The following is a 26,966-nucleotide window of genomic DNA, read 5'->3' as shown; positions in this document are numbered from 1 at the left end:
AGGCTATAATGTAACCTTCTGTAATAGTTGTTGGTGATGCTATTTTCTCAGTTTGTTGTGCTATAATAGTAAAATCCTATAACTAGATTTATTTAATAGCTTATTTTCTTGGTTTTTTTTGCTAATAAAAGCTTTTTCAGCTTTTTGCTAGGGTACTAAAATCTCTCATGGTCTTAGGTTGAAGCATCTGCCTTTTAACTGGTGGTGGGTAAGGCTGTTTTGGACTCCTTTGGGGGTGGTTTCAGACACTTTGCCAAATATATGGACACAGTTCTTAGTATCCACTAAATAGTAAAATTGAAAGATGGTTCTTGTAGCTTGTGTACTCCTGATAAAGTTACCTGTACAATGACTTTGTATACCTGTAACTTTGTTGAAGAGAGGAGACAAGCCAAAGGTCTTGTTCGTGTGCTGTCTGACAGAGTTATGCCAATAATGTAGTTTGTATATTCAGTTTTAATGTTTTGATTCTAGTAGTGTTTTATAAAAATAGGGTATTCTATTAATAGTGTTGAGAACAGGCATCCTTTATAATGGTGTTTGTTTACTTCAGTCTGATGTTAGAATCCTGCATAATCTCAAACTGATTTTTGCAAAACCTCAGCCTGACTTAATGAAGATGAATTAAATTGTTTAGATTAATTCACTCTAGTGAAAAGAGTAAATAGGTTGCCTGTGGGCTAGCAGGTTGTCTGTTCAAAGCTGCAAATCAGTTGTTACCTTGCCCACTGTTTTACCTGTTTGAAATTTCCAGTTACTTTTAGCAAATGTTAAGTGATAGGAAATGGAAGTGTTTAGTTAGAATAGAAATGTGCTTCAAATGAGTAAGAATTAAGAGAAGGAAATTATATTGTGTTCTGTAGAAATTTATATACCTGTCAAAACAGTGTTGCTATATCAAATATTTTACTTTGTCTCATTATTCATTATCAACTATGCAGTCAACGGGAGAGTTAACTAACTCTGTGGAAAGAGCCTTTAATTCTGCAGTGTCCTTACCTGCGTCACCACTAAAACCAGTCAACAACAGAGGTTGGTAGCGCTATTATTGAATTAAGTTTTTTATTTTGGGTAACTTTCATGGGGTTTTTTTAAGGTTTTGAGTAGAAGAATTAAACCTATTTTATTTATATAGCAGGATGCTCACATACATCACCTCTGAAGCCTGTGATATGTGATTATGTAGCTGATTCTAAAACCCCAGAGTCTCCAGTGTCTAAAATAAAAACAAATGATACATTAAAAGATGTTGAAGCACTACGCAAAAGTCCTGATGTGTCTTTGGACCCTGAGGATGATCATGGGCCAATTAGATTACTTCTTCTGGAGGAAGCAAAAGGTCCTCCTGTACATACGTAAGTAGATCTGAATGTGGTGGTGGTATCATGTGTGTTTTCCCCCCCCAGGATAAATTAACATGGTGGTTTCAATTATTTATGAGTTTGGATTTTGAGGTAATAAAAAAATAATTCCAAGCTTTTGAGAATATTTTCATATTTGGGTTTAGAAAGAGCAGAATTGTTTTTTATTAAATATTCTGGTGATAAGGGTTAATTTGCAGAAGTGCAGGACCCAAGTACAGGAAGCATGTCAGAACAGATTTGGACTCCTTTTTCACAGAAAGTGCCCCAAATTGTTGACTTCTCAAGTAGTCGAGACTTTTTCAGTGAGTCCTGTGACAGTTAAAAAATCCGTTAAAGCAGAGATGAGCAGTCATTGTTCCTCTCAGTCTGAATATACTGGTGCTTTAAGCAAAGTAGAACAGCTTCAATTTGATCATACCTCCTCTCTGAAAAATCTGAAGTCCAGCTGCTAGAGTGGCCAGTGGTCCCAGCCACAGTTCTTGGAGGACTGACTCTCCAGGCTAGATCATGAAGGGGGACTGACACTAATCCCAATAGATCCTATTGACACCCATTGATGGAATGAGTTTTGGAGGAGAGTGCACCTGGAGTCTAGGAAACCTGACAGTTTCTGAATTGCATTCTCCTAAAGTTAGGAATTGTTCTTGCTGTGCAGCCCTCACTTTGGTCAAATCACAGGCTGACCCCATGTTGCCTCATTGATTTAGATACTTGTCACTATGCTGGAAAGTAGTACAGCTAACCTGTGTTCCAGCAAATTACCAAGTGGAAGCTCATTCATGAGAAGTGAGACACTGTCTGCAGGAGAAAATGACAGCATCTGTCCATCCACGTGAGGCTTCATGTGCACTCAGAATTTATAGCATATTTGAATGCTGTTTCTCCTACATAGATTACACGTTCATGGCCAAAATGCTCCTGCTGCAGTGAAGAGCCACATGGAAGTTAAAAATCTGGGAGGACCTCAGACTGGAAGAGATGAGCAGGTTGTTCTCATGAATGGAACAGAACGTATTGCTACGTCTTCTATACAGAAAAGGAAGTCTTTCTCTTCAGTTGTCTTAGCAGCTGTAGCAACAGAAACACCTGGAAAAAGGTTTGTTTTGAGGCTTAATAGGGAATGTAATTTGCTAGTAAAATAACTCAGTCCTGAGTACTGGTGCAGCATCCTTCTACCTGGAAACATGGTCTGGGAGAAACATTGGTCTATCCCAAAACATACTGAAAAATGCCTCTTGAGAAAGGGTTTGAATAATTGTTTCAGAGTTCTGTGCTGTTAGGATTTAACAGTGCTGTTGCTTTTGTCTGCCAGTAAAATAGTGTGTAGCTATTAAATAGTGTTTCAGATTGAGCCTGAGATGTTTTGATAGGTAGGTTGGAGGATTCAGGAAAACCTTATGTGATTCTGAAGTCAGCAGTTATCAAACAGACTTTTTCAAAGCTAATATGGAGCTGACCAGTTAGATAGGAAGCTGACTATCCAGCATCTGAGAAATAAAGAGGTGTGCATATGAGCACACAGCAAGGAGAAGCAGGCCTTGTGTTCTCTTTGGAAGCTAAAGGGCAGTGAATGATGAACTTTATAGTAATCCTTCTGAGGAATGTCTTGTAGCATGTTTCAGTGTTCTAGAGTCATCGCTAGTTTTGTGAGATTTTGATTCATTTTTTCTCCCCACATGATGTGACTACTTTGTCCCTCCTTTCTTTAGGTATTCAGCCTCAATATCACCTCCATCGCCTCCTCCTATGAAAGATCAAGATATAGAAAATGAATGTGATTTTTTCATTGATGAATCATATGATGTATCTGTTAATTCTTTCTTTTCAATACCCCGTACGAACAAAAAATCAAGAAAAGCTAGCTCTGCAACTCCTGTTTCTAAGTTTCAGCCCTCTGAAAAGATGACAGAGGGTAAGAAAAGCAAGAACGGAAAAACACAGGTTGAAGCACTTACTAAACAGAAAATGGATGATTTAGACTTCAGCATACATCAATTGAAAGGAACATCAGAATCAGATTCCATCTCTGACAGTGAAGAAAAGGTTCTTAAATCTCGAAGGCAAAATGTTACTCGTATGGAAAGGGAGAAGACAGAGGGTAAGAAAGGCAAGAAGATAAAAGTGCAGGGTGAAGCATGTACTAAACAGAAAATGGATGATTTGGATGTCAGAACACATGAATTAAAAGGAACATCAGAATCAGATTCCATCTCTGACAGTGAAGAAAAGGTTCTTAAATCTCGAAGGCAAAATGTTACTCGTATGGAAAGGGAGAAGACAGAGGGTAAGAAAGGCAAGAAGATAAAAGTGCAGGGTGAAGCATGTACTAAACAGAAAATGGATGATTTGGATGTCAGAACACATGAATTAAAAGGAACATCAGAATCAGATTCCATCTCTGACAGTGAAGAAAAGGTTCTTAAATCTCGAAGGCAAAATGTTACTCGTATGGAAAGGGAGAAGACAGAGGGTAAGAAAGGCAAGAAGATTAAAGTGCAGGGTGAAGCATGTACTAAACAGAAAATGGATGATTTGGATGTCAGAACACATGAATTAAAAGGAACATCAGAATCAGATTCCGTCTCTGACAGTGAAGGAAAGGTTCTTAAATCTCGAAGGCAAAATGTTACTCGTATGGAAAGGGAGAAGACAGAGGGTAAGAAAGGCAAGAAGATAAAAGTGCAGGGTGAAGCATGTAATAAACAGAAAATGGATGATTTGGATGTCAGAATGCGTGAATCAGAAGGAACATCAGAATCAGACTCCATCTCTGACAGTGAAGGAAAGTTTCTTAAATCTCAAAAGCAAAACGTTACTCGTATGGAAAAGGAGAAGACAAAGGGTAAGAAAGGCAAGAAGAGAAAAGTACAGGTTGAAGCACGTACTAAACAGAAAATGGATGATTTGGATGTCAGAACACATGAATTAGAAGGAACATCAGAATCAGATTCCATCTCTGACAGCGAAGGAAAGGTTCTTAAATCTCGAAGGCAAAACGTTACTCATATGGGTAAGTTATTTAAACAGGTCTTTAGACTTCCTGGTTGTATGGCTGGATATTTTTTGTGGTGGTTTGTTTGGAAATAAGGGTGAAGTCAATGAGAGACATTAATGGATTCCTAATTGATGTTTCAGTTGCAGTTAAGTGTGGGTGTGTAGAAGGTGGTGAGACAGTGTCTTCGCACCCCCCCCGTTGTCCGGCTCTTTCTGTTAAGACATTAAAAAATAAGTTAGCAGTGTTGTCTTATCTTACAAGCAAAGAGCTTGTAGCTACCCAAAAGCTTTTGCTCCTCTCTGTGTAGAAAAGAAGCTTGAACTGATGGAGATGAGTTTTTAAGAATTATTTGTGAAGGGTTTTGTAGCAGGAAATACTGAAAACTGGAAAGCAGATTGAATGTAACATTTGTGCTTTTTTTTGTCTGCTGGGCAGTACACTGAAAATTCTGGTTTAATTTTTTTATATACTGTAGTTCAGAGAAAGCCTTCTTTTAAGCATCAGAGAAAAATCTGCTTTTGTGATACTTTTTAAAAATTATTATAATGCTTTATTTTTCTCTTCCGTTATTAAATCATATATCTTCAGGTTCAATTAGAAGAGATACTAATGTCCAACTGTTTTGTGTATTGATAGGAAAGACTAAAAAGGATGCACTTAAGCAAAGCTCTCCAAACAAGAAAAAGGACACATCCTGGAAACCAGAAGCCAAAAAAATTACGTTGTCACAGTCTGGTCTGGAAACAAAAGCATGTGATGCAGAACGATGTAAAACAATGGTAATGCCAAGTGAGGATTCACTTATGTCCTCAGCTGGGCACCAGCAAAAGCGGTCTCTGTCTCCAAAAGAGAAGCTGAAGTTTTCCGGGGTTCTGCGGTCAGCTTCAAAAGCTTCTCAGCATTTAGTTCACAAGAAACAATCTGTTAAGCAGAAACATCCCGGGGCTACAGTAACTAAGAGACTAGCAGGAAGTTCAAGGAAGAAGCTTAAAAAAACTGGCAAGAAAAGTAGTGAGAGAAAGCCTCAGTTACAAAGAAAGGAGATTTCTCACAGTGTACCCAGTGAAGAAGAGCTTGAAAGTGAGCCTGTGAAATTGGATGAGGTGTTTGCCTCAGTCCTGCATCAGGAATTAGAGACTTCTGTGATTCAGAACTCGGCTCAGTCTAAAAAGCCTAAAAATGTATTGCAGACATTGGAATCCATTGGTGGTGCAAATTACGAAACTCCTGTAAAAGCACTACAGCATGTCGTAGGCAGCGTGAAGAATTCTGGAAAGAAACTGCTGTCAGCTAAGTCTTCAGGGAAGATACCCAAAAGGAGTCACTGCAGAAACAGTGAAGGTGTTTGCTTAGGCCCTGAGGACAATGAGTCTGAAATGGATTCTGACAGTTCTTCTGTACAGGAAAGTACAAGGGAAAACCACAAGTTATCAGATGTGAAAATAAAACGTAACAAAAGAAAACGTTACGCACAACGTGGACTAAAGTATGTTTATTTATGTAATTCCTTACAAGTATAGTATAACTTGGTAGATAATTAAATGCATCTTGTTAACTTTTAAGCAGTAATCGCCAAACTGAATAGCTAATAGGGAAACCAAATGGTGTAATCAACATCCTAGTCACAGAGGTGGGTGCCAAATCTAGTGTATGCTTCTACATAAAGAAACTTGTGCTGGATTTTTTAGTGTGTGCCTTTGAGACCTGAGTAGCAGATCCAGTTCAAAACCAAATAAAATAAAAAGCCCCCCTACATGTGCACACAAGCCCACCACCCGTAGAATGACTTCACTGTCAGGTTTGTTTCTTTGTTTATAAACAGAGAAAATAGTGTTTTAACTCTTCAACTATATTTCTGAAGAATTAACTTTACTACTGATTGGTAATTAAAAGACTTAGTCTGTTTAACCGGTCTAATTGGGATTTTAATTGCTGCTTTTTGCAGTGCTTTTTAATTATTTTTTTAATGAATCTGTTCAGTACGTAATATTGTGGACTTACAGGTTTCTTTTAGTAAGCAAAATTGACTTAACAGTAAACGTAATAATAATATGTTATAATATATGTAATAATATGTTCGTGAACCTGTTCCTGACTTGGACATATTTGTAGTGCAGCTTTGCAAATCTAGCATTGAAATGCACCTTTTGGAGGATCACCCCTGAACTTCATTGGCATGGTAAAAGCAGTGAAGCACAGCCACAGATAGGGGAAGGTGGAAAAGTTAGGGATACTAGTGCTAAGGTTCTAAGAGAGGTCCTGTTAGAAGTCATTTGACTGCTAGAGAATCTTTGGTGGAGTTACATATATGTTAATTATTGTCATTTTATGTGGAAAATTTTATGTCAGAATGCATACTACAAATTACAATTACGAACTGTTTTATTGTCCTTTCTTTACAGTATGCAAATTATTCTTTAAAGCAGTTCCGTAATCATGTTCTGTGGAAAATAGTTTGGAAGGTAGTGCTACAGAGGAGTGGAGAAGGTCTGTTTCTTCTCAAAGGGAGAAAAAACAAGAAATTGATAAAAGATTTTTAAGAAACCTGTTTAGAGGGATGGTGTGAACACTTGTTTGTCTGCCTAATGACCAAGTAAAGAAGCAACTGATGAATTTCAGACCTGTGACTCCTAACTAGCAGTCATTTGCTTCAATGTCTAATCAGTACAGACAAGTTTAGAAGGAAAAAAAACCATCTCACGTGATCTGAAAAAAAATCCCTTAAATTCGCTATTTTTGGTAGTGCTGTAATGCTGCTTTGCCATTTAACGTATTCAAGCAGTGTCTTTTTTTTTTACCTTTGAAGCAGGCCTGTTCTAGAACATTGTGATAAATTCACTTCCGGAAGTCAATATTGTGAACAGGATAATACATCTTCAGGTAATGTTTAAAGTTGTTATTTTCTTCCATTTTATGTATAAGCTTCTTATAAGTCGTATTTCATGGTTTAGTAATTTCTTAATGTTGTACTCTGCTTGTCCAGGGTAAGAATGCAGATTGTAATGGCTCTGGTCACCTCTGCCAAAATCCATGATACAGTATTCAGGCTTTACCATGTGTTAGCTTTGGAGGGGCAAGTACTACATGGTTTGGCATTAGGCCTGCCAAGATGAAGTTATCCTTCCAGAATACTTTGAATACAATTTTTAGGCTTGGTTTGTAGCAGTTTGGTGTGTTGCCATGTGATGTTACTTGATCACTTCAGACCAGATTGTACATCTTTATGGTATCATGGCTGGTTTGCCTAAAAATACTTTGCTTTTTTTCCTTTTAAGTTCCCCTACATAAGTTGCGCATGTTGTCATCATGAATATGAACCCTAGGGACAGGAAGTCTTTTCGTTAGTGTTTTAGAGCCAGTTGTGAATGTTACTCATTCATGCAGTGTTTTCTTCAAAGACCTAGTTTTGTATGTGTTCTGATAAGAAGGTTGTTCTAAAGTCAGACTTGAGTGGTATAAAGCTGAGTGACCTTTCACTATGAGCAATAAAATAGTATGTGTAGTTATACTTCGCCAATGTTTGTTTTATCAGAGGAATGGGCCTGGGAAATATTTACTTGAATGTATAGTTTTCATGTAATTTTCAAGCTTACACTGCTTAAAAGCTAATTGCACGTACTGTTTATCTACACTGAGTTTCATGTATGGCTAAAGGAAAAAGAACTTCTGCTTATGTTACCTTTGGTTGCTTCAAGTGGGTAGAGTGAATAAAAGTCAGGAATAGTATATTATTATAATTGTGGGTTTTGAATGTATTTTCAGATAATTCTGAAGGATTGGACAGTAAAATACAACATCTGTTGTCAGACGAATTAGCAAGACATAAAATAGGTAAGGTTATTTTAAAATATCTTAGTGTAAGTGCATAAATACAAATGCATTTCCAACTTGATGTAAACTTTGCTGAATGAGACATAGGAAGGCACCTAGAAATGAGTTCGTATGTTAGTATTTACAGATAAGGCCTGGTAGTTCTTCAGTGTACATTAACCCTGCTCTAATTTGTAAATTACTTTTAAAACTTCTAGTATTTCATTTTTATTACTGTATTCAACAGTTACCTTTTTAACTGTCACATTTTTGTTTTTCATTTAATATTGAGTCAAGACACTGCTCACAGTTCAATAAGAACAATAAGAGTTTGGTTTTAAACAGTATAACTGAGGGTGCAAATAACCTGCCTTCTGTGGTGGTCTGAGTCTGGATAGGATGGAGCAATGGGCAAACAGTCAATTGTAGTCCCGTACTGGAGAGTTTTATTGGGTTTTATTCCCTTCATTAGTATATTATGCACACTATAGTTATGTCTGCCTTCAAAAGCTATTGCAGCAAGTTATTTACCATTTTTATTTTTAGCCTGTAAATATTCTTGACTAACTTGCTTTCAGCTCTCAGGGGGCTTTTATTCTTTCTCACAAACACGAGAATATTGAATGTTACCATATTCATATATGGCAGCTTAGACAAATTGAAAGTTGAGACTTAGTAATAATTAAGATAAATACCTGAGAAGTCTTGGAAATGTGGGGGGTTTCTGCTGGCAAAAGTGCTGCTCTCCTGGAACTTGGAGATTGGATTTAAGAATCTTGAAACCAAGAGGCTGCTTATGCATTCTTTATTACTCTCCTCTTGCACTACCAGGGCAGTGCCTTTTCACTGTTGCTAATGAAATCCTTCACATTTAGTCTTTGTTGAGAGTTTGTGTCTACACAGTTGTGCAAAGTGTTCAACACTGTCCCGCACAACATCCTTGTCTCTAAATTGGAGAGACATCAATTTGATAGATGGACCACTCGGTGGATAAAGAATTGGCTGGATGGCCACATGCAAAGAATTGTGGTCAATGGCTCAATGTCCTTCTGGAGACCAGTAATGAGTGGTGTCCCTCAGGGACTGGTGTTGGGACTGGTCTTGTTCAACATCTTTGTCAGTGACATGGACAGTGGGATTGAGTGCGCCCTCAGCAATCCTGCCCATGACATCAAGCTATGTGGTTTGGTTGATATCCTGGAGGGAAGGAATGCCATCCAGAGGGACCTTGACACGCTTGTAAGGTGGGCTGATGCCAACCTTATGAAGTTTAACCGTGCCAAGTGCAAGGTCCTACACCTGGGTCAAAGCAATCCCAGGCACAAATACAGGTTGCTCAGAGAAGAGATTCAGAGCAGCCCTGCGGAGAAGGACTTGGGGGTGTTGGTTGATGAGAAAATGAACATGAGCCGGCTTCAGTGCGCGCTTACACCCCAGAAAGCCAACCGTATCCTGGGCTGCATCAAAAGGAGCGTGACCAGCAGGTCGAAGGAGGTGATCCTGCCCCTCTACTCTGCTCTCGTGAGACCTCACTTGGAGTATTGTGTGCAGTTCTGGTGTCCTCAACATAAAAAGGACATGGAACTGTTGGAACAAGTCCAGAGGAGGGCCATGAGGATGCCCAGGGGACTGGAGCACCTCCCGTATGAAGGCAGGCTGAGAAAGTTGGGGCTGTTCAGCCTGGAGACATCATAGCAGCCTTCCAGTATCTGAAGGGGCCTATAAGGATGCTGGGGAGGGACTCTTCATTAGGAACTGCAGTGACAAGATAAGGGGTAATGGGTTAAAACTTAAACAGGAGAAGTTTAGATTGGATATAAGGAGGAAGTTCTTTACTGTAAGGGTGGTGAGGCACTGGACTGGGTTGCCCAGGGAAGTTGTGAATGCTCCATCCCTGGCAGTGCTCAAGGTCAGGTTGGACAGAGCCTTGGATAACATGGTGTTTAGTGTGAGGTGTCCCTGCCCATGGCAGGGGGATTGGAACTTGATGATCTTAATGTCCTTTCCAGCCCTAACTATTCTATGATTCTATGTTTGCTGCTACTTGTGCTTGTGTCCCTAATGTCCATATCTCAGATTCACTAAGATATGTAGAATGAAATCTAATATGAAGGCAGCATTGTGACTTTAAGAAAAAGAATAAATATTGATGTATGTAAAAGAATGCTTTTGGCAATGCTGATTCCCTTTTCCTGTTGTGATGGCAGTTTGATATAATTATCAGCTGGGAAGTGCTGACCCCCCTGATATGGAACAACAGGAAAGGATATGTAATGTTTTCCATTTCCCAATTTTCCTTTCGTACTTAATGTAAATTATTTCATCCTTTAAATTAGTAATGCCTTCCAACACACCTAATGTTCGTCGGACAAAAAGGTTACGACTGAGACCTCTGGAATATTGGCGAGGCGAGCGTGTGAACTATACGATGAGGCCTTCAGGTACTACTTCCAAAATACCCATTTGCTTTCTCCCCATAGAGCAGTAAAGAGAAATCTGGATTGATCTTGTGCTGTGAAAGCCTTGAGGTTCGTAACAGTTGGTAATTTTTTTTAGAAAGTGGATCCTTTATGGTCTCCAGTTATTTAGGCATCTTTCTGTGTAGTCCGTTTCCTCTCCTGCTACTCCAGTGTCAGCTAGAAATAGTATCAGCCTTGCCTTAACCGTTTAGAGAAGAACAAAGCGTTTCTCTCTGCTAGAAGGTTTATTACGTCAGAGATTCTGTATGTCACCGGAAAAAGAGGGAGTCTACTGGATCATTCATTGGATCATTTCCCTTTGTGTGGGGATTGTTCTCCAGAGTAGATATTACAGTATTTTATCCAATCTCAGTAACTCCTCAAAGTGTTAGAATAGATCTTCGGGATCTGATCTGAATAGATCTGATGTTCTCAGGGTTTTTATTTTTTTTCTGACAGTTCAGCCTCTTTTAGTCCTTTCCTAATCAGTTAGTCGGCTTGAAAATAAAAATTTTTTGGGTCCCTAAGATTGATGTTTTATCTTAAAAATTACTCTTATGTCGTGGATTTCTGAAATGTTCTCTGACTGAAATATGATCAAATCCTTTTAAAAAAAGTTTCAAGATGCATTACGTTCCGAAATGAAGTTGAAAAGCTTTCTGGTTTGTTCTGGCTTTCTAAAACAATCTGAATATTTCAGCATCAAGGAAATATATCCTCAACTGAAATGCATGTTGGTTGTGCAAGTCTGCATTCTTGAAAAATTATTATGAGTTAATGAGCTTTCTGTTTTTTTTCAGGAGGACTTGTGATTAGTGGAATAGTGTGTCCAGAACCGGAACCTCCCAGGAAGATTACACAGAGGAAGGATGGTCACAAGCAGAGAAGGGATGAAAAAAGTACGAAAACAGATATGAATACAGACTTTTTTCTTTTGATACTTAAAAAGAAATGAAAATACTCCCATTGCTGTAAGATTTTCCTGCTGTAAAAAAAAAAAAAAAAAGAATCTCTCTGGGTAATAGATGTATTAATGTGGTGATACGGAAAAACTGTTCTTACTGTATTTATAGCAATGCTGTATAATCTCGTAGAAACTTTTAACATTTCAGCATTGCAAAGGAAGAGGTATACTTTTGGCCATTGATGGGAGACAGGATCCTGGTCTAGATCAGCCTTTGCTCTAAGTACAGTCTATGTTTTAATACAAATCATTTGCAGTCCATGTAAACCTGAGCTGGTAGTGACTGTTCATGCTGTATTTTACAAGGTGCTTTAGGTGCATTTTAACTGTCTTCCAGAAGTGGTAGATTTCCTCTTTAACAGACTTTCACGCTCACAGGTAATCTTTTGCTTGCATCCTTGAATATTAAGTGATGCATATAATGACCATCAATTGAGTAGCATTTCTGGGACAAATTTCTAAATTTTATTGATATGATAAAAATTTTGTGTTTATAGCTATATAGAGAGTTGCAGCTGTTGCTACTTCTGAGAGAGAGATGGTTATGTTTGAACAATGCTATTTCAAACAAGTTTCTCCTACCCCGACTGTTGTGGCATAAGAGTATTTAAGCAGCCATGAGTGCTATATCAGTCACAAAATGCTAAAGCCTGCGTTTTAACATCCATGTTCTGACTGCGTTTAAGGACATTTCCTGTGCACTAGGGAGTTTAAATTGTCTGCTTAAGAGAGTTCTGCAAGAGAGCTTTGGGATATTTATGCTGTCATGAACATTCTCCAGTGTCTCATTTCTATTTGAAAAATGTAAGGTTGTCATCAACTCTTAGGCTGTTTCCTTCTCTAGAAAAGTCCTTTTTATTATAGAAATAGTTCTCTGATTTACAGCTTCAAGTGAGATTCCTTTAATGGCATTTTTTGAGAAAAGGAAAATTGAACATGTGCTTATTCTTTTGAACACTTTATGTCTTAAGTCTCCTGACACCCACCAGCAGTAGGTAAAAGGAAAAAACTTGCTCTTCATACATCATGTATTTTATATCCTCTCAGCATCTGTTGCTAGAAAAGCACTTCTCTTAAAACACAGATCCTTTTAAATAAATACTGTCATCAATAGCATAGGATATATAGCTGGCATTCCCCTGGAAAATTCTTTAGGATTTTAGAGACCCTTTATCTATTACACACAAAAATAATTCCAATGAAAACTACATTTTCAGGGAATTGTTAAGGAAGGTTTCCCTTTATTTCAAGAAAGTGTATTCAGTCTGTGTAGGCACTTAAACCAAATTTAAGTACTTACGTGTGAAATCTAAAGTTGTAGAAATTTTGTGGTTAAATAATCAAGTTTTTAAAACGTAGAGTGATTATTTTTGTGTTTTTTGTTATGGTGGGTTTTTGTTTTTTCTCAGGAAGTGAGATACCTGCAAATATGGATCACAGCCTGGCTGATACTTCTAAGCCAACTGCTGTTGTGGACCCGGAAACAAATGAGGAAGTACTTCTAAGTGAGTTGAAGGGGTGTGACCAAGGGCCTGTCTGAATTCTGTAGTATTTAAACTGATAAGGAGAAGAACTGTTCATGCCACACTGGGCATAAAAGGGTGAGCTGTTGAAATACTCACCACTCTTCTGGAGAAAATTCTGTGGGAGATACAAAAAAGCATCCTGATTTTTCATCTAAATACTGAGTCTAGCTCTTGGGGGGTATTGCACTGAAACAATATGTGATGTGTAGGATTTAATAAATAGTTACTGAGCTAGTAACAAGGCTAATTATGTGTTAATATTAATGTTGATCTCCTGGACCTTCTTGTAGAATGTGTTAACACTGAAGGCAGTAACTCGTGCTTCTTCAAAGATGAATCGGTAGAAATATATAAAAATTTGGATACATCTACTTTTGCCATTGGTAAATTGATTTTGAAACCATTTAAAGAAAAGGGATATCAGTTTGTCCACATGGATACAATAGTAAGTATGATTTTTTTCTGATTTTTATAAAATGGACTATGTAAATGTAAAATCTTTGGTTAGAAGTGCATGCAACGTTGGTAGGTTTTTCAGGGTTTTCTCCCACTATAATGCACATTAATACAGGAAACATTAATGGATCATTTCAGTTGTGAAATCAGTTACAACCAAAGGAACTTGTTGTAGGCACTCTGCGTGTTGCCCTGCTTTGCTTGACATTAAATATGTATGTCAGTGAATACTTTCTTCTAGATCTTGCAGGCAAGATAGAAGTATCTAGCTTATCTGGTTTCTGATTTTGTTACAGCAAAACAAAGAGTATATTTTCTTGGATAACTTTCTTAAATGTTTGCAGAAGAAACATTGCTAACTTTAAAACTGTTTGGCTTTCATTAAGGCTTTCCATATTATCTGTGGCAAACTTCTTGTTACCTTACATAAGACATCATATTATCTGACTACAGGGGACTTTTTCTGTGTTCCAGCAGGTATGTACATGTGTTTAAAACCAATCTGTTGGACATAGATGAGACTCAGTTAGCAAGCTGCTAAGCAAAACGGAGCTGAATTGTGAGGAAAGATATCTTTGAGTAGAGAGTTGGAAAACATAGGGTCGTGAAGACAGGAATGTGACCCAAGACGGGATATGAATGCAGTGGTACAAACACTGCTTGTTTGTGTGAGTTGGCCTCAAAGTTATTTATGATACTACCAAGTTCTAAGAGTGAATTTCTCTTGGTATTCTGATGCTGTCCCTGAACTATAGTGTTGGGGAAACTTTAGAGACAGCTTAATATATAGTGGTAGCTAATGTAATTGTTTCGGTTGCTATCTGTTGCCTGTTTTTTTCTACATATAATTGTGAAAATCCATTTGGACCAGTTCACTGCCTTTTGCACTTTATGCTTGATACATAAAAGGTGCAGAATGTCTACTTGAACGGTTTGTAACTCCACATGGGCTGTTGAGAATTTAGACAGTGATTTTGCCCTTCTGAGATAAAAGTAGAATGAATTCCTCCATATGGGAGATTGTTCTTCAGTGGGTAAGATGCAAGTCCGGAGAGTCTGTAGTAGTTGTAAAGCAGGCAGTTCATGGAGCTGTAGAGAGCTTTTGTACAGCTTTCTTGTGAAGTGGCTATGTTAGAAAATGACAAGGTGCACCACTTGTTTTTCCATTAACTTTTCACCAGAACATCCTGATTGAACAGTCATTGTCCAAATAATGTTTGATGCTTTGAAGCTGTTTTCTCTTTGTTTTAATTTTAAAAGTATAGGGGTCTGCAGAGACAATTTTTTGGTTTGCTCTTTGCAAAAGCAGATTATAAAAACTGCTGAAAGTTCTGTGTGGCCATAAGGATCCATTTCCATTCTTACCTGCTTCTTGATGGCTTATCTCATATTGCCTGGATAGGCGATGCATTGGTTGTGGAGGGTGATCTCTTTGTAATTTCATCAAGTGGGGCTGTAGACAAATGTTAGGATGTCAATTGTTCCTGACATTCAATGCCTTTTAGATGTTTCCATATTTGTGGTTGTGTTAGTATGCAAATCTGTGAGTGAAGATCTGCAGTCCTTGTGTGGGTTTTATGGAGATTTTCTATAGGAATAAATGAAAGTTAATTCAGTCACCTGAAAATTTTCTTGTGGGCTTCAAGAGGTGAGAGCTCAAGCCTGTTACATTCTTCTCAGTAAAAATCTTCTCAGCAATGATGCGCTTTATTCTTAGCACAGGTTAGGATAAATGAAACTAGCTATATTGCTTTTTATCTCTTTGAAATGCAATGACATGCCTGTGAGGGGCTTATATTCCTCCTGTTAAAATATGTGAAATAGAAATACATTTGTCTTAAGAGAGGACTTCAAAAATTACTACTGGCTTCTAAAGAAAACTTTCTTTGTTTTTATTTGTAGGAAATGGATATAACATACGTAATCTTCTGAATAAAGAAAGTGTTCTTCTCTTCACACAACTCAAAAAAGACAGGTGAAGAACTTAGTGCAGAAAAATTTGCTGAAACACTTGTAAAGCTTTTGTATGTTTCTGAGTTCCTTTTACCTACAAAAAGGGACTGAGTGCACCCAGCTTAACATTTCAAATTGATGCAAAGCAGCTGAAATCAATGGAAGAGTTAAAAGCAAAACCAAAAGAACCTCAGTAGTTGGTGAATGAACAGGAGTGACATACTGAGAGGCTTCACTCTGCATCAGTTACTGTTCTTGTGTTATCCAAAGACAGAAAGATATACATGTAAAATATGTGGGTAAAGCACGTTGGTGATCCAGATTGTATGCCTCATCTCCCCTAAAGATGCTTACCACTAGAAAAAAATTTGACATCTTCAGCTAACTTCTGGTCATCTTAATGTCTGCTGGTACAAACTGTTTAGAATAATCTCTGTTTAAATGTAGGACCATGCTGTTCACGTTCTTGTCTAGGAGATGGGTTGCTGGAGTCTTTGGTGCTGGGGTCCAGCCACCTTCTGCTGTATTAATGACGTGTTTCTTCCTTGTTTAGCAGATGTATGGTTAGTACCTCAAACTGTAAAATGGGAGCTCTTAAGTAGGAGCTTATCAGTTGTATCTTTTGCATGGAAGCTATGGCTTGATTAGCTCTGAACACTGTGGATAGCTTTATTTTGTGCAGCAGGGATAAGTCATTGCCACATGTATTACTTTAATATTTCCTTTTGTTTTGCTTGCTGTGTTCCTGGATAATAATGAGGACCTTTGGGAAAACTGTAATTATACTGTATACTCCAGAAGCCAAGTCTAGACAGCAGATGGTATACACAGCATTTGTCTCCCAAGCTCTTTCAGGTTCCTTCTGGCTGAAGATAAGGATAAACTGCAGCTATTCTGATAGGGTACTTTCTCTCAGTGGTCACTGGTATTGTAGAAGAGAATGAGATAAGGAAAATTGAAAAGGAATCGTAAACTTTAAGGACTTCAGGACTGAGTGCAAATAGCCTTGGCCATGATCTTTATGCTATATCTGAAGTATACATTAAAGTAGCAAAGATGAGTTGGCTTTAGTGCTTCCCTTAAGCTTTCAGCTGCTGACTAACTTCCTGTGTCTGTGAAGGGGCTCGGACACCAAGATTAGGATACATCCAAGCTCCCCTTTAGACTGGGGAGCTTGAGGTTTTTTTGTTGTTTTTTTTATCATACTCTTTCAAGCAGTATGTTCCTATGAGTAGTGTGTATGTAGACTGACAGTGGAAACACTTAGTAGAAGTTGTGGCATCTTTGTATTCATGGCTAAACTCCGAGAAGGTGGAAGAGGAACGTGCCTATTGCCATTTAGTTCTTCCTCTGTCTTGATACGAACTCTTTGCTTCCAAAGTTCAGACTGCACAAAAGGATCTTTCTTCTTTTTTTCCCAGCCTCAACTTTCATAAGCAGTTTAAAAGTTGAAATGATAGTTAAAAAAAGACATTAAGTTACAGCTGATAATTTGATGTTTGCAGATTTTCTAAATTTTGGGCTTGGGTTGCTCTTTTCAAGGTCAGCAAGCTTCAAATACTGTCCCTTCTGTGTTGGAGCCATACCAGCTACCAGATGGGCACACAGGCTGTTTCCACCGCTTGAGGGGATCCTAACCACTAAAACATTTTAGTTTAAGTCTTTCAGCTCCTCAGGCCTGCAGAGGTCTGGAAATTTGCCACTTGGAAAACAGTGCATTAGACCAAAGATCCTCTGCGCTTCACCCAAGCCCGTCTTCCACCTTTCAGGGTATGGATGTGGTGGTCTTTGAGCCCAACATCTCATTGATTCCACATGAAGGTCAGAACAAGACTACTTTTCAGTTGTGTTAAAGGCCGGGGAGTTACTCTGCAAATTTTCTTCTGCATTACCTGTCTACGTACTAGATAGCAGGGAGATATGTGCTTAAGGGGTTAGTGAACATGTATGGACTATGTATGGAGCTCATGGCTCTAGAAGAATGTGTGTATGTATGTTGTGGTGGAGCTCCAGGCAGTTTGCTGCTTTCTAGCAATGTGTTCTAGTTCAGTGGGCTCAGATAAGAGGTGATACAGTGCCTTTGTTTTATAGGGCACTGATGTCTCTTCCGCCACTGCACTATACTGCAATTTGGCAGGAAGGTTTTGAGTGGGTTTTCTTTTGGGTCATGAGTAAATGATGAAAACTACGTCTTTCAGGGTATTTTCTTAAGCAGAAGTAACATGTGTGCAGACCTTTTCCTGATACAGGCTGGAAGTGGCAGATGTTCAAGAGCAGGTTCGAGGTCAGCATGCCATGAATGCTTCTGTGTTTTCCTAATGTTATGGCTGGGAGTGTTAACAGATACAGCAGTTTTGGTAAAGCTCGTAACTTTTTATGCCAGATGGTTTTGTTACTTCCTGGCTCATCGGTTTCTTGAGAGAAATGCTCTATATAGTTTGCAGAGAACATTTTGTAGTCGGAACAAATCTCACAATGTTGTTCGTTTGTGTTTTCAATAAAAGCAGCAAAATCAGTTGTGCCGGGTGTGGTGATGTATGTAGGATGTTGCTTTAGTTTAGCGCCATTTCCACGATTTGTCACTAGATGGAGCTTCAAGCTCAGCCTTTTGTACTTTGGCGGGCATGTATGTTAAGTTGGGTTTGGTTTTTGAAAGAGAGGAGGAAGAAAGTGTTATAGGTGGAGATAAATTCAATTGAGTTCTGTTGCAAGAAGACATAAATCATACTCCATTAACATTAGGACTTGGCACTAAACCTTGTTAAATTTGTTCTGTTAGCATGTATGTTCTACTTGTAGCCACTTGCTCAAAGTTGTCTTCTAAAACATACAGCGGGAGCTGAGTTGAGCTAGGTTGCTCACCATTTGCCTGGATTGCATTTTGGTTTTTTTTCTTAAACTTGACACTTGTAAAAAAACTTGCTCCTGTGTCTGAATATAGTGTGAAGAGGTGCAGAAGAATGTTCTGAGTTCCAGGGCATGGGTGCTGAGTTGTGCAGTGTGGCAAGCAAGAACCAGTTGTTAGTCAGAAGAAACTGTTGATGTTTCACCTCTACCTGGACTTGCTTTGTCTCCTGTTTTCTACGCTATTGCTACTAGTAGTTGTGGGTAGCCTTTGGTAGTTTAATTTTTATCTTTACCAAATAGGATATTGCAAAAAAAGAAAAAAAGCCTCCTCTGAAGGCTTATGTATATGTATGATTCTCTCTATGAGTATATTTTTTATTCTGTTGAGTAATATAACTCCCACTGACTACTGCTGTGATGGTTTCAAATAGTTACGTGTCAAAATTAGTTAGAATTGGTAAGATGCTAAATTAATAGCTCATACAGAGCATGTTGTGGCCTGGAGCTTAAATATATATTCTTAGGGTATCTGTAATGTTATTTGCCTGTTGTAGCTTTTGAAACAGCTTTTAAGTTACTTCATAGACTAAAATGGTTTACATATTCACCTCAGACAGCACAACTTTTTACTTAGCATCAGAGTACAGAACATCACTTCTAAAAGCAGTAGAAATCTGAGCCAGATTTGTGTTAAACTAGGCCAGAGTTGGTTAGCCAGCATTACCTGCTGTGGAGTGTAGCTGCGATTGTTGTTGTGAAAGAGACTTGTTGGCCTTTCCTGTTGCCTGTGTGGTACTCATGCTGCTCCTTGGGAGGATCACTGGTTTCTGTCAGCAGTAATTGAGAGAGCTGGAAACAAAAATATATTTCATCAACTTCATGTTCGTAGCCCTAGGTCTTCTATGGTAGGTATTGTGGTAAGGACTAGAGGCTTATTTTGAGGAGGACAATTGAAAATGCCCCACCAGAATAAAAAGTCAGATTTTTGAAGGTTTTGGCTCCCTTTGGGAAAAAAAAAAAAAAAAAGCTAAGCAAAAAAAAAAACAAAAAAACCAAAACAAAAAAGCCCACAAAAAGCAAACCCAAAATTTACTGGTTAGTAGGTTCTTTTGAAAACCTTTTCGTAGTTTCATTTGGTTCAAAAGCTGTTCCTCTTCTACTACACAAAGTTTTTTTGCAGTTTAAAGCAGCAGAAGAATGGTTGCAAAACTGTCAGATACTTATGCACATATGTACTTACACAACTTTGTAAACATAAAATAGGAGAATATGAGCTGAGTAATTACAGAAAAATAAATAGCACCAATAAAGCAAACTGAAACACATATACAGTTTCTTCTGGTTTCAAATACTGAATTGCTTATCTGCAGAGGATTTTATATTAACATTTGGTGAATGCAGTAAACTTTAAAGAGCTATTTCCTCATTTCACAACAGCTGAAAAGGCATTTCAGCATGAAAGAATATTTCTTGCACTTCTACTGATGTATAGACTCTGCATAATGTCTTTTGTAATACAGGATTTACTTGAATTGGTGATTGATTGCAGATAATACATCTAACTGAAGAGTATGGAACATGCCTCTTTAATGATATCGACAGCTGTTGTAACTGAGTATCTTAGTCTTTCCAAGCTGGTACGTTTCCTCTTCAGAAGAGATCTTGAAGCCAAACCTTTCTTAGGTTGCATGGAAAAGCTTCATTTAGGATTTGCCAACCAAAGTGATTCCTATGGTCCAGTTCTAAGGTGAAAACAGTAGTTGATCATCAGTCAAACCAGTTGGCTGCAAGATAATTAAGGAATGAATATACTAAAAAGCATGCATGCAGAGCTGCTCTTCATTCTTGAGCTCATCCACAAAGCTCCTGGTTTGATTTGCTTAATTTAAACTCCTGTGCCCAAGTAAAGGCGCACATGAAAGATAGTAAAACCACCTTTACTCTGCACTTCTTTGCAGTTTTTTTCATGATTGGAGTACCAGAGGGGCAATAATTGAAACAAGAGGCTGAAAGAAGCAAAATATTTACTTTCTCAGTCTGACTGTTCAGTTGAGATGCAAATCTTAAAGTGTTTACAGAAAAGCATATTAATGTCCAGAGTAAGGTTTTTAATTTCGCTTTCCAGCTTGACAGGTACGGACTTTAAAATTTGAAAATTGAAGGATTGCAGTGCTCCTGATGATTATTTAGGAAGTTTATTGAATGGGTGCAGTTGATGTTAACACACATTATTCTGTTTAGTTCACTACCTTTTTTTCATGGTCATGGTGTTTGAAGTTACTGAAAACACAGGAAAAGGCAACAGTAGCTGAAATCAGAATGGATCAAGATGGCAGCTGCATGGCAGTGCTGGGTGCAGGTGTCTTCTGGAATCAAGGTACTGTAAAGATGGAGATGAAAGGGAAAGATGGTGAGGAAAGGACTGAGATGGGAGGTGTAAACATAACGAAGGGCAATAGTAGTGTCTAAGGGTGCTGCAGACTGGCTTGTCTAGGCTGTGCAAAGGATTTTCAATAGAATTCAGTAACTTGGAAGAGCAGAACATAGACTTCTCCAGTCAGTAAGGGAAACCCCTCTGATGTTGGTACCATGAGAATACACCTGTCTGTGCTGCACTTGTGATTGGGGATTCTAGTTTGCTATGATCACTTGTGTTTAGGTGCATTATGTCATCTTCTCTAGAACTGCAGGATTCAGCTAATGAACATGATGTATAATCCACTTAACAAGAGTCCTGAACTTCCTGGGTTTTATCCTTTCTTTATGTTAATATCACTTTTGTGTTGTCCTACAGAAGGGGCAATTACAAGAAATGAAAGTTAATGATGAAGGGTTTTTTTCAAACACAATCTGAACTTGAAATTTTATTGCTGACAAAGAGGGGGCTCCCCTAGGAAGCAGTAGCCTGCATGCATGCTGGAGAAGCTAAGCACTCCTCCTATATTTAAGTTAGTGTCAAGTCAGCTCTGAGGCTAATTAATCAAAACAAATTTACAATTAAGCCCAGGAAGGAAGACTAATTAAGTAGCCAGTTAAGAAAAAGTGCTGAAGGAGGGAGCAACCTTAACGGGAAAGTATGAGACTCTCAGTATTGGCCCGTGAAGGACAATTAAGTGATAATTGCAGAGGTTTTTTTGCATCCAGCAAATGCTCTCTGACTCCTGTTATGGCTGATTTTCTTCATATTAGCAGAAGCAGACATTTGCCTGGTGAACAGCTAAGCTTTTCTCTCTGCTTTGATGGCAATTCATAGGTAAAGCACAGAGGTCGCTGCAGCAACGTATTAGAATACAGCTGCCAGACTTGAACGGTATTTTAGCTAGTGAAAAAGCGCCACTGTGTTTTAAAGACAAAGCGACTAAATGTCTGCTTTATTTGCCTTTTCACTTTGTGGCGTAGAGAGTCCATCTTAGCATCCTGCTTAACCTTTCAAACAAACTACATTGAGTGAATTCACAAAATCAAGCAGGTTAGAAAAGACCTTTAAGATCATCAAGTCCAACTGTTATCCCAGGACTGCCAAGTTCACCACTAAACCATGTCACTGAGGGCTTCGTCTGCATGGTTTTTGAACGCTTCCAGGGACAGTGATTCCGCCACTTCACTAGGCAGTCTGCTTCAATGCCTGACTACCATTTTGGGGAAGGCATTTTTCCTAATATCCATTCTAAACCTCCCCTGGTGCTGCTTAAGGCAGTTTCCTGTGAATTAACAAAATTTAGAATAGCTCAGTTCAGTTGCTAACTCAAGTTCACAGAAATTATTACCTTGTCATGAAAGGGCTTCTGTTGCTTACATCCTGCAGCCATGCTGCATGACATATTTCTGGGTGGAAAAAAAGGAAAAGGAGGAAACCATAATAATAATATTGCTTCTACTGGAAATAGTTTAGCTCCTCTTCTGAAGGACTTTCTCAGCTTGCAAAGGTCATCTCTGGTGAGATGCTGAGGGTTGCAAATGAGGTGCATGCCCCCCCTTTCTCATTTCCATGCAGTGGTGATGCTGGTGAAGTACGAAACCTGTCTTACTTAACTGGATGCCTGCATAAGCTAAGAATTTGCTTAAATGTCCACCTTTGGGTTGTTTTTGCTGCGCACTTGTCTGGAACCAGAATTGTTTTGGAAATTACAAAGAATGGGTTTCCTCAGGTATTTGAGCAAATGCTGGTAGTAATTTCCTCCATGAAATTAATTCCATGTGCACATGCTGTGTCTTGCTAGGCAGGTTGGCAGTTGTCCTGAAGTATCCATCAAAGTTGCGCTTTGTCTCCTTTTGGTTTGTTTTTCTTCCTTCCTCTTGGAGCAGGCTGCGAGATGAGGCATTCACCTGCCACTGTTACAGCTCAGGTGCTGTATCCAGTTTCAATCTGCTCCTCCATTTTCTGTCTTGCTGCCTAAACTAATCTCTTTGCCTTCTTTGGATGCATTTCCCTTACTGAAGATAAATTTTTTTATCTTTGTGCCGCTTGCAATGATTTCATCATTTTTCTAACTCAGTTCCAGGTATTTGAGTTATTTTGGAAGTGTTCTTGTGCCTGAAGGTTCCTTTGCTACTTCTCCTTCAGGCTTTGTACAGGGCCTGGCAAAGCTCCCAGTTTCTCATTCAGAGAAGTGATGCAGAACTTCCTTTGGCCTCCATTGTGTGAAAGACTTTTGTGTAGTTTTATTCCCATGAAGGTCAGCTCAGGATGTCACTGGAAAGGTGTTTGTTACTGTTGTCATCTGCTGCTTGCAGAAGCAGAACTGAGACTGCTTCAGGCCTGCATGATTGCCCTTGAGTCTGGTCTGTCTGTTGAGGTTGGCTCTGCAGTGCTGAAAGGATCCACCCAGCACCTTTCGCCCTGGCCAGACTTACCCCAGAGCATTGTAGTGTTGTGCTTTTAGCTCCTCTTGTAGCAGTGATTCAGCGTGTTGGTGACTTGCTTTGCTTTGGCACAATCTTGCCGTGGCTGTGCCATCGTTTGGGCATCGTGCCACGTGCCAATTTTGCATTGGCAGTCTGGTCCTGGCATTCACCTGCTCTTACATCTTCATTCCTCTTGCCCAGTGGGAATGCCATTTAGCACCAGCTGGTTTTGGAACACAGGTCTAGCGTGGTGGTGTGTGCCCATTGCTGCAGATATGGATGTGGACATGTGTGCTCCCTCACACCCCATTGCTGCCTGACTGTTCTGGTAAATGCCAAGAGAATCTTCCTGGGTTTTGAAGTTTCTGTGGTGTCTAAGGAGGAACCTGGACTAAATAAGCTGGAAGAGCTTGGTGGCCCTTCAGGATTGCCTTCATGTATTTCTCCTAGAGACAGAGCTAAGACCTCATTAGGCTCATTGGACACCTCCTTCTATGAGGAAAAGCTCTGTCCCCACAGCTCAGAACCTGTTATCTGCGTTCCTACTTGCTGCCTGCAGGTGGGAGCGTGTATTTGCCAAGTACACTTGGCATCCTCACTCTTGCCACTGTGGTTGCTGCGGATAGATGAAGAGGTACAGAAGAGATCAGGCGAAAGCTCACGTATGGGGAAGAAGAGCTTATCTGAATCTGGGGCAACTGGTTCATGGTGGGCCTGCTTTGAGCAGGGGGTGTTGGACCAGGTGATTTCCAGAGGTCCTTTCCAGCCTCAGCCACTCTAAGAAACTGGAGATTCCCATGCTATGGAAACTGCTCTTCTGTAAGTTTATTTCAAGCTTGTCTTGGGAGAACCCACATGCTGTACATCTCAAGTGGAGGTCCTTTTCTGTGTCATATAGCAGGCTAGGAATAACCGGTGTGTGAAGTTGCCAAGCCATTATCCGTCATATTTGGGAAGTCATGGCACCTTTGCACAGAGGAATGTGTTTGTTAGAGACCACTGTTGCTTAAATTAAATTAGGCTAATGTGCTTTTTTGAGTGTAATTGAAATGATACTGATATTTTTATTGATTTGCCACTGGAGTAGGTGAATGCTCTAATGTCCTTGCTGCTGTGAGTACAATTTGTAGTGGTTCCACTTTACTGTCTCGCAGCCCTGCTAATGTCATGGCACAGCCAGATAGGCTTTTTTAAACTGTGTTAATTTGAACTAATTTCTATTCTTTTTATAATTTAGGCCAAATCCACATAGCATGTTGGAGACATAGCTCTGCCTGCAGACTGAAGATCAGCTTCTGCAAATGAGTTCTAAAGAACACTGTAACTACCATTCGACCAGCAATACACCCCAGCTTTAAGTGGCATGTTGTTTCATTGATCTTAAAAGGTATTTCTCCAGTGTAAATTATAAATATGTGATTTGTTACAAATTATTTTTAATTTTGTATCAATAAATATTAAATAATGCAAATCAGTTTTGATTTATTTGATTTTTTAATCATTTAGGAATTAATTTTCTAGTAGCTTGTGTGGTTTTGAAAATGCAGGTAACTGCAGGAGTTTGACTTGTAAATATTTATAAATAATGTGAGTTACCTTGAGTGGCTTCAAGGATGTCACCAACAGTGAAATCTTTCATGTGCTCCACTGGAGTTCATGGAAACTCTTAGAGCGAATTTGACAGTAAATATTTTTCAAAGACTAGAACCATAGAATTGTTTAGGTTGGAAAAGACATTTAAAATCATAGAATCCAACCATCAACCTGGCACTACCACATCCACCACTAAACCGTGTCACTAAGTGCCCCATCTACAACAAGTGCCATGTGTTTTCAATACCTCCAGGGATGGTGACTCACCCAGTTCCCTGGGCAGCCTGTTCCAGTGCTTGACAACTCTTTCAGTGAAGATTTTTTTCCTAAAACCCAATCTGAACCTCCCCTGGTGCAGCTTGAGACCATTTCCTCTTATCAGTTGTTACTTGGGAGAAGAGACCGACCCCTACCTCACTACAACCTCATTTCAGATAGTTGTAGAGAGCAATATGGTCCCCCTGAGCCTTCTCTTCTCCAGACTGAACAACCCCAGTTCCCTCAGCCATTCCTCATCACACTTGTGCTCCCGGCCCTTCACCAGCTTCGTGCCCTTCTCTGGACCCGCTCCAGCACCTCAATGTCTCTCTTGTAGTGAGGGGCCCGTAACTGAACCCAGTGTTCCAGGTGTGGCCTCACCTGTGTCAAGTACAGGGGTATGATCGCTGCCCTGGCCCTGCTGGCCACACTATTGCTCATACAGGCCAGGATGCTGTTGGCCTTGTATGCCTGGGCACAAGCTGGCCCGTGTTCAGCTCTGTCAGTCGGCACCGCCAGGTCCTTTTCCAAACAGCAGCTTTCCAGCCATCCTTCCCCAAGCCTGTAGCATTGCCTGGGGACTGTTGTGACCCAAGTGCAGGACCTTGCACTGAGCCATGTTGTTATATATATTAGTTTTAAAAAACCAATGTCCCTAGTTGACAGTTACTTTGATACCAATTCAAATCCTTGCTGCTCCTGCCATAGCTATACAGAAACTCTGGGTTAAAATATTCCAGACTTACTTGGTTTTTAGGTAAATTGTAGACAGAGCTACATTCTGATGCAGTGTTGTGATCATCCAGTGCTCTTCAGATTTGGTATGTGGTGACTTATGCTCTCCTGTGTGTTCTCTGTGAAATTTTCAAGGTGTTTCCGTTTAGCTGGAGATGGTACTCCCTGAGAGTCACTTATTATGGCAGGTCTTGCATAGTCATCAGAATGAAATAAAATGAAAGCACCTCCCATCCCTTTGGGAAAATATGGTCCATTAGTTTTTCATTTGCCAGGAGCATCAGTTTTTAATATTTTTCCCTTTTACTTTGTCTCCTGGGAATATCAATCTGCATAGGTCTATTATTAATTCCACAGCAACAAGCTCGTACTGGGGTCAGTAAAAGTAGGGGTAGTTTACTACTGGGGGTAGTAAAAGTAGGTCTCCCTAAGAATGATTTAAAATCCAAACTGGACTACAAGCATACTGCGCATCATGCTGCTTGGTGGTGGCAGGTTGGTTTGGTTTATTCTTAAAGTCTCCTTGCCTCATGTGAACCCACTGTTTTGATTGCAAGCTAAGTGTTGTAGAGTTGTCCAGCATTTAAAACTTGGAGTCTGGGTCAATATTAATTCTGGAATCAAAACAATTTTTGGAGGTGAAAAGGTAAGGAAAAAAAATCTTCTGAACAAGAGTGTACTGTGTTACGAAAGACAGTGTATGCACTTATTTAAATGTTGCAGAGAAGGGAGCAAGAGGAGCTTTTATTCTGTAAGCTCCATTTACAACATCCACTCTCATCAACCTTCCCCAAGCAGCACTTGTCATTGTTTTGCTGGTGAGAGCCTGGCTAAAGTGCAGGCTTTTGACTAGCAGTTCTCAATTCCAGTAAGTATTCACCATTAACTAGAGCCACAGAGAATGTGTCTGCTGCTCAGCTGTCTGCTACCTGGGCAAGTGTGTGCAATGCTTGTGCCTCTGGGCTGTGTGAAATGGGAAGGGGCAGGTCATAGAAGCATACAATGGTTAGGCCTGCTTGCAGAGGACCCAGCACTGATATGACTTGAGTGCTGCTCTGGTCTGGTGAGCTGCTGTGTAGATTGCCGTGCAGGATCCCTCAGGCAGGACATGGATCTGGGGGCTCTCTTTGCTCTTCCAGACTGTTCAGACAGGGTTACGCT

General features: G+C 39.5%; 1 protein-coding gene across 3 annotated transcripts in view; it reads left to right on the top strand.

The window, feature by feature from the left end:
- CENPC (centromere protein C) overlaps positions 1-24,690 on the top strand; it is a 28,451-nt gene extending 3,761 nt beyond the window's left edge. The window contains exons 5-18 of one of the 3 annotated variants that reach the window (XM_065689796.1): positions 942-1,032; positions 1,139-1,355; positions 2,257-2,460; positions 3,074-4,374; positions 4,996-5,845; positions 7,166-7,239; positions 8,122-8,190; positions 10,506-10,610; positions 11,429-11,527; positions 13,002-13,097; positions 13,409-13,563; positions 13,961-14,051; positions 15,477-15,549; positions 24,457-24,690. In XM_065689796.1, the coding sequence (XP_065545868.1) occupies positions 942-1,032; positions 1,139-1,355; positions 2,257-2,460; positions 3,074-4,374; positions 4,996-5,845; positions 7,166-7,239; positions 8,122-8,190; positions 10,506-10,610; positions 11,429-11,527; positions 13,002-13,097; positions 13,409-13,563; positions 13,961-14,051; positions 15,477-15,549; positions 24,457-24,487 (3,456 nt within the window). In that variant the 3' untranslated portion in view covers positions 24,488-24,690. Of the gene's footprint in view, positions 1-941; positions 1,033-1,135; positions 1,356-2,256; positions 2,461-3,073; positions 4,375-4,995; positions 5,846-7,165; positions 7,240-8,121; positions 8,191-10,505; positions 10,611-11,428; positions 11,528-13,001; positions 13,098-13,408; positions 13,564-13,960; positions 14,052-15,476; positions 15,550-24,456 lie in introns of all 3 variants that reach the window. The other 2 variants (XM_065689802.1, XM_065689791.1) reach the window with 2 other exon arrangements.
- Positions 24,691-26,966: the final 2,276 nt, after the last annotated feature.

Source organism: Lathamus discolor, chromosome 1 (assembly GCF_037157495.1).
Source record: "Lathamus discolor isolate bLatDis1 chromosome 1, bLatDis1.hap1, whole genome shotgun sequence".
Classification (NCBI taxonomy): domain Eukaryota; kingdom Metazoa; phylum Chordata; class Aves; order Psittaciformes; family Psittacidae; genus Lathamus; species Lathamus discolor.
Note: the sequence above shows the minus strand (reverse complement) of the source record. Positions and strands in the feature narration are given on the sequence as shown.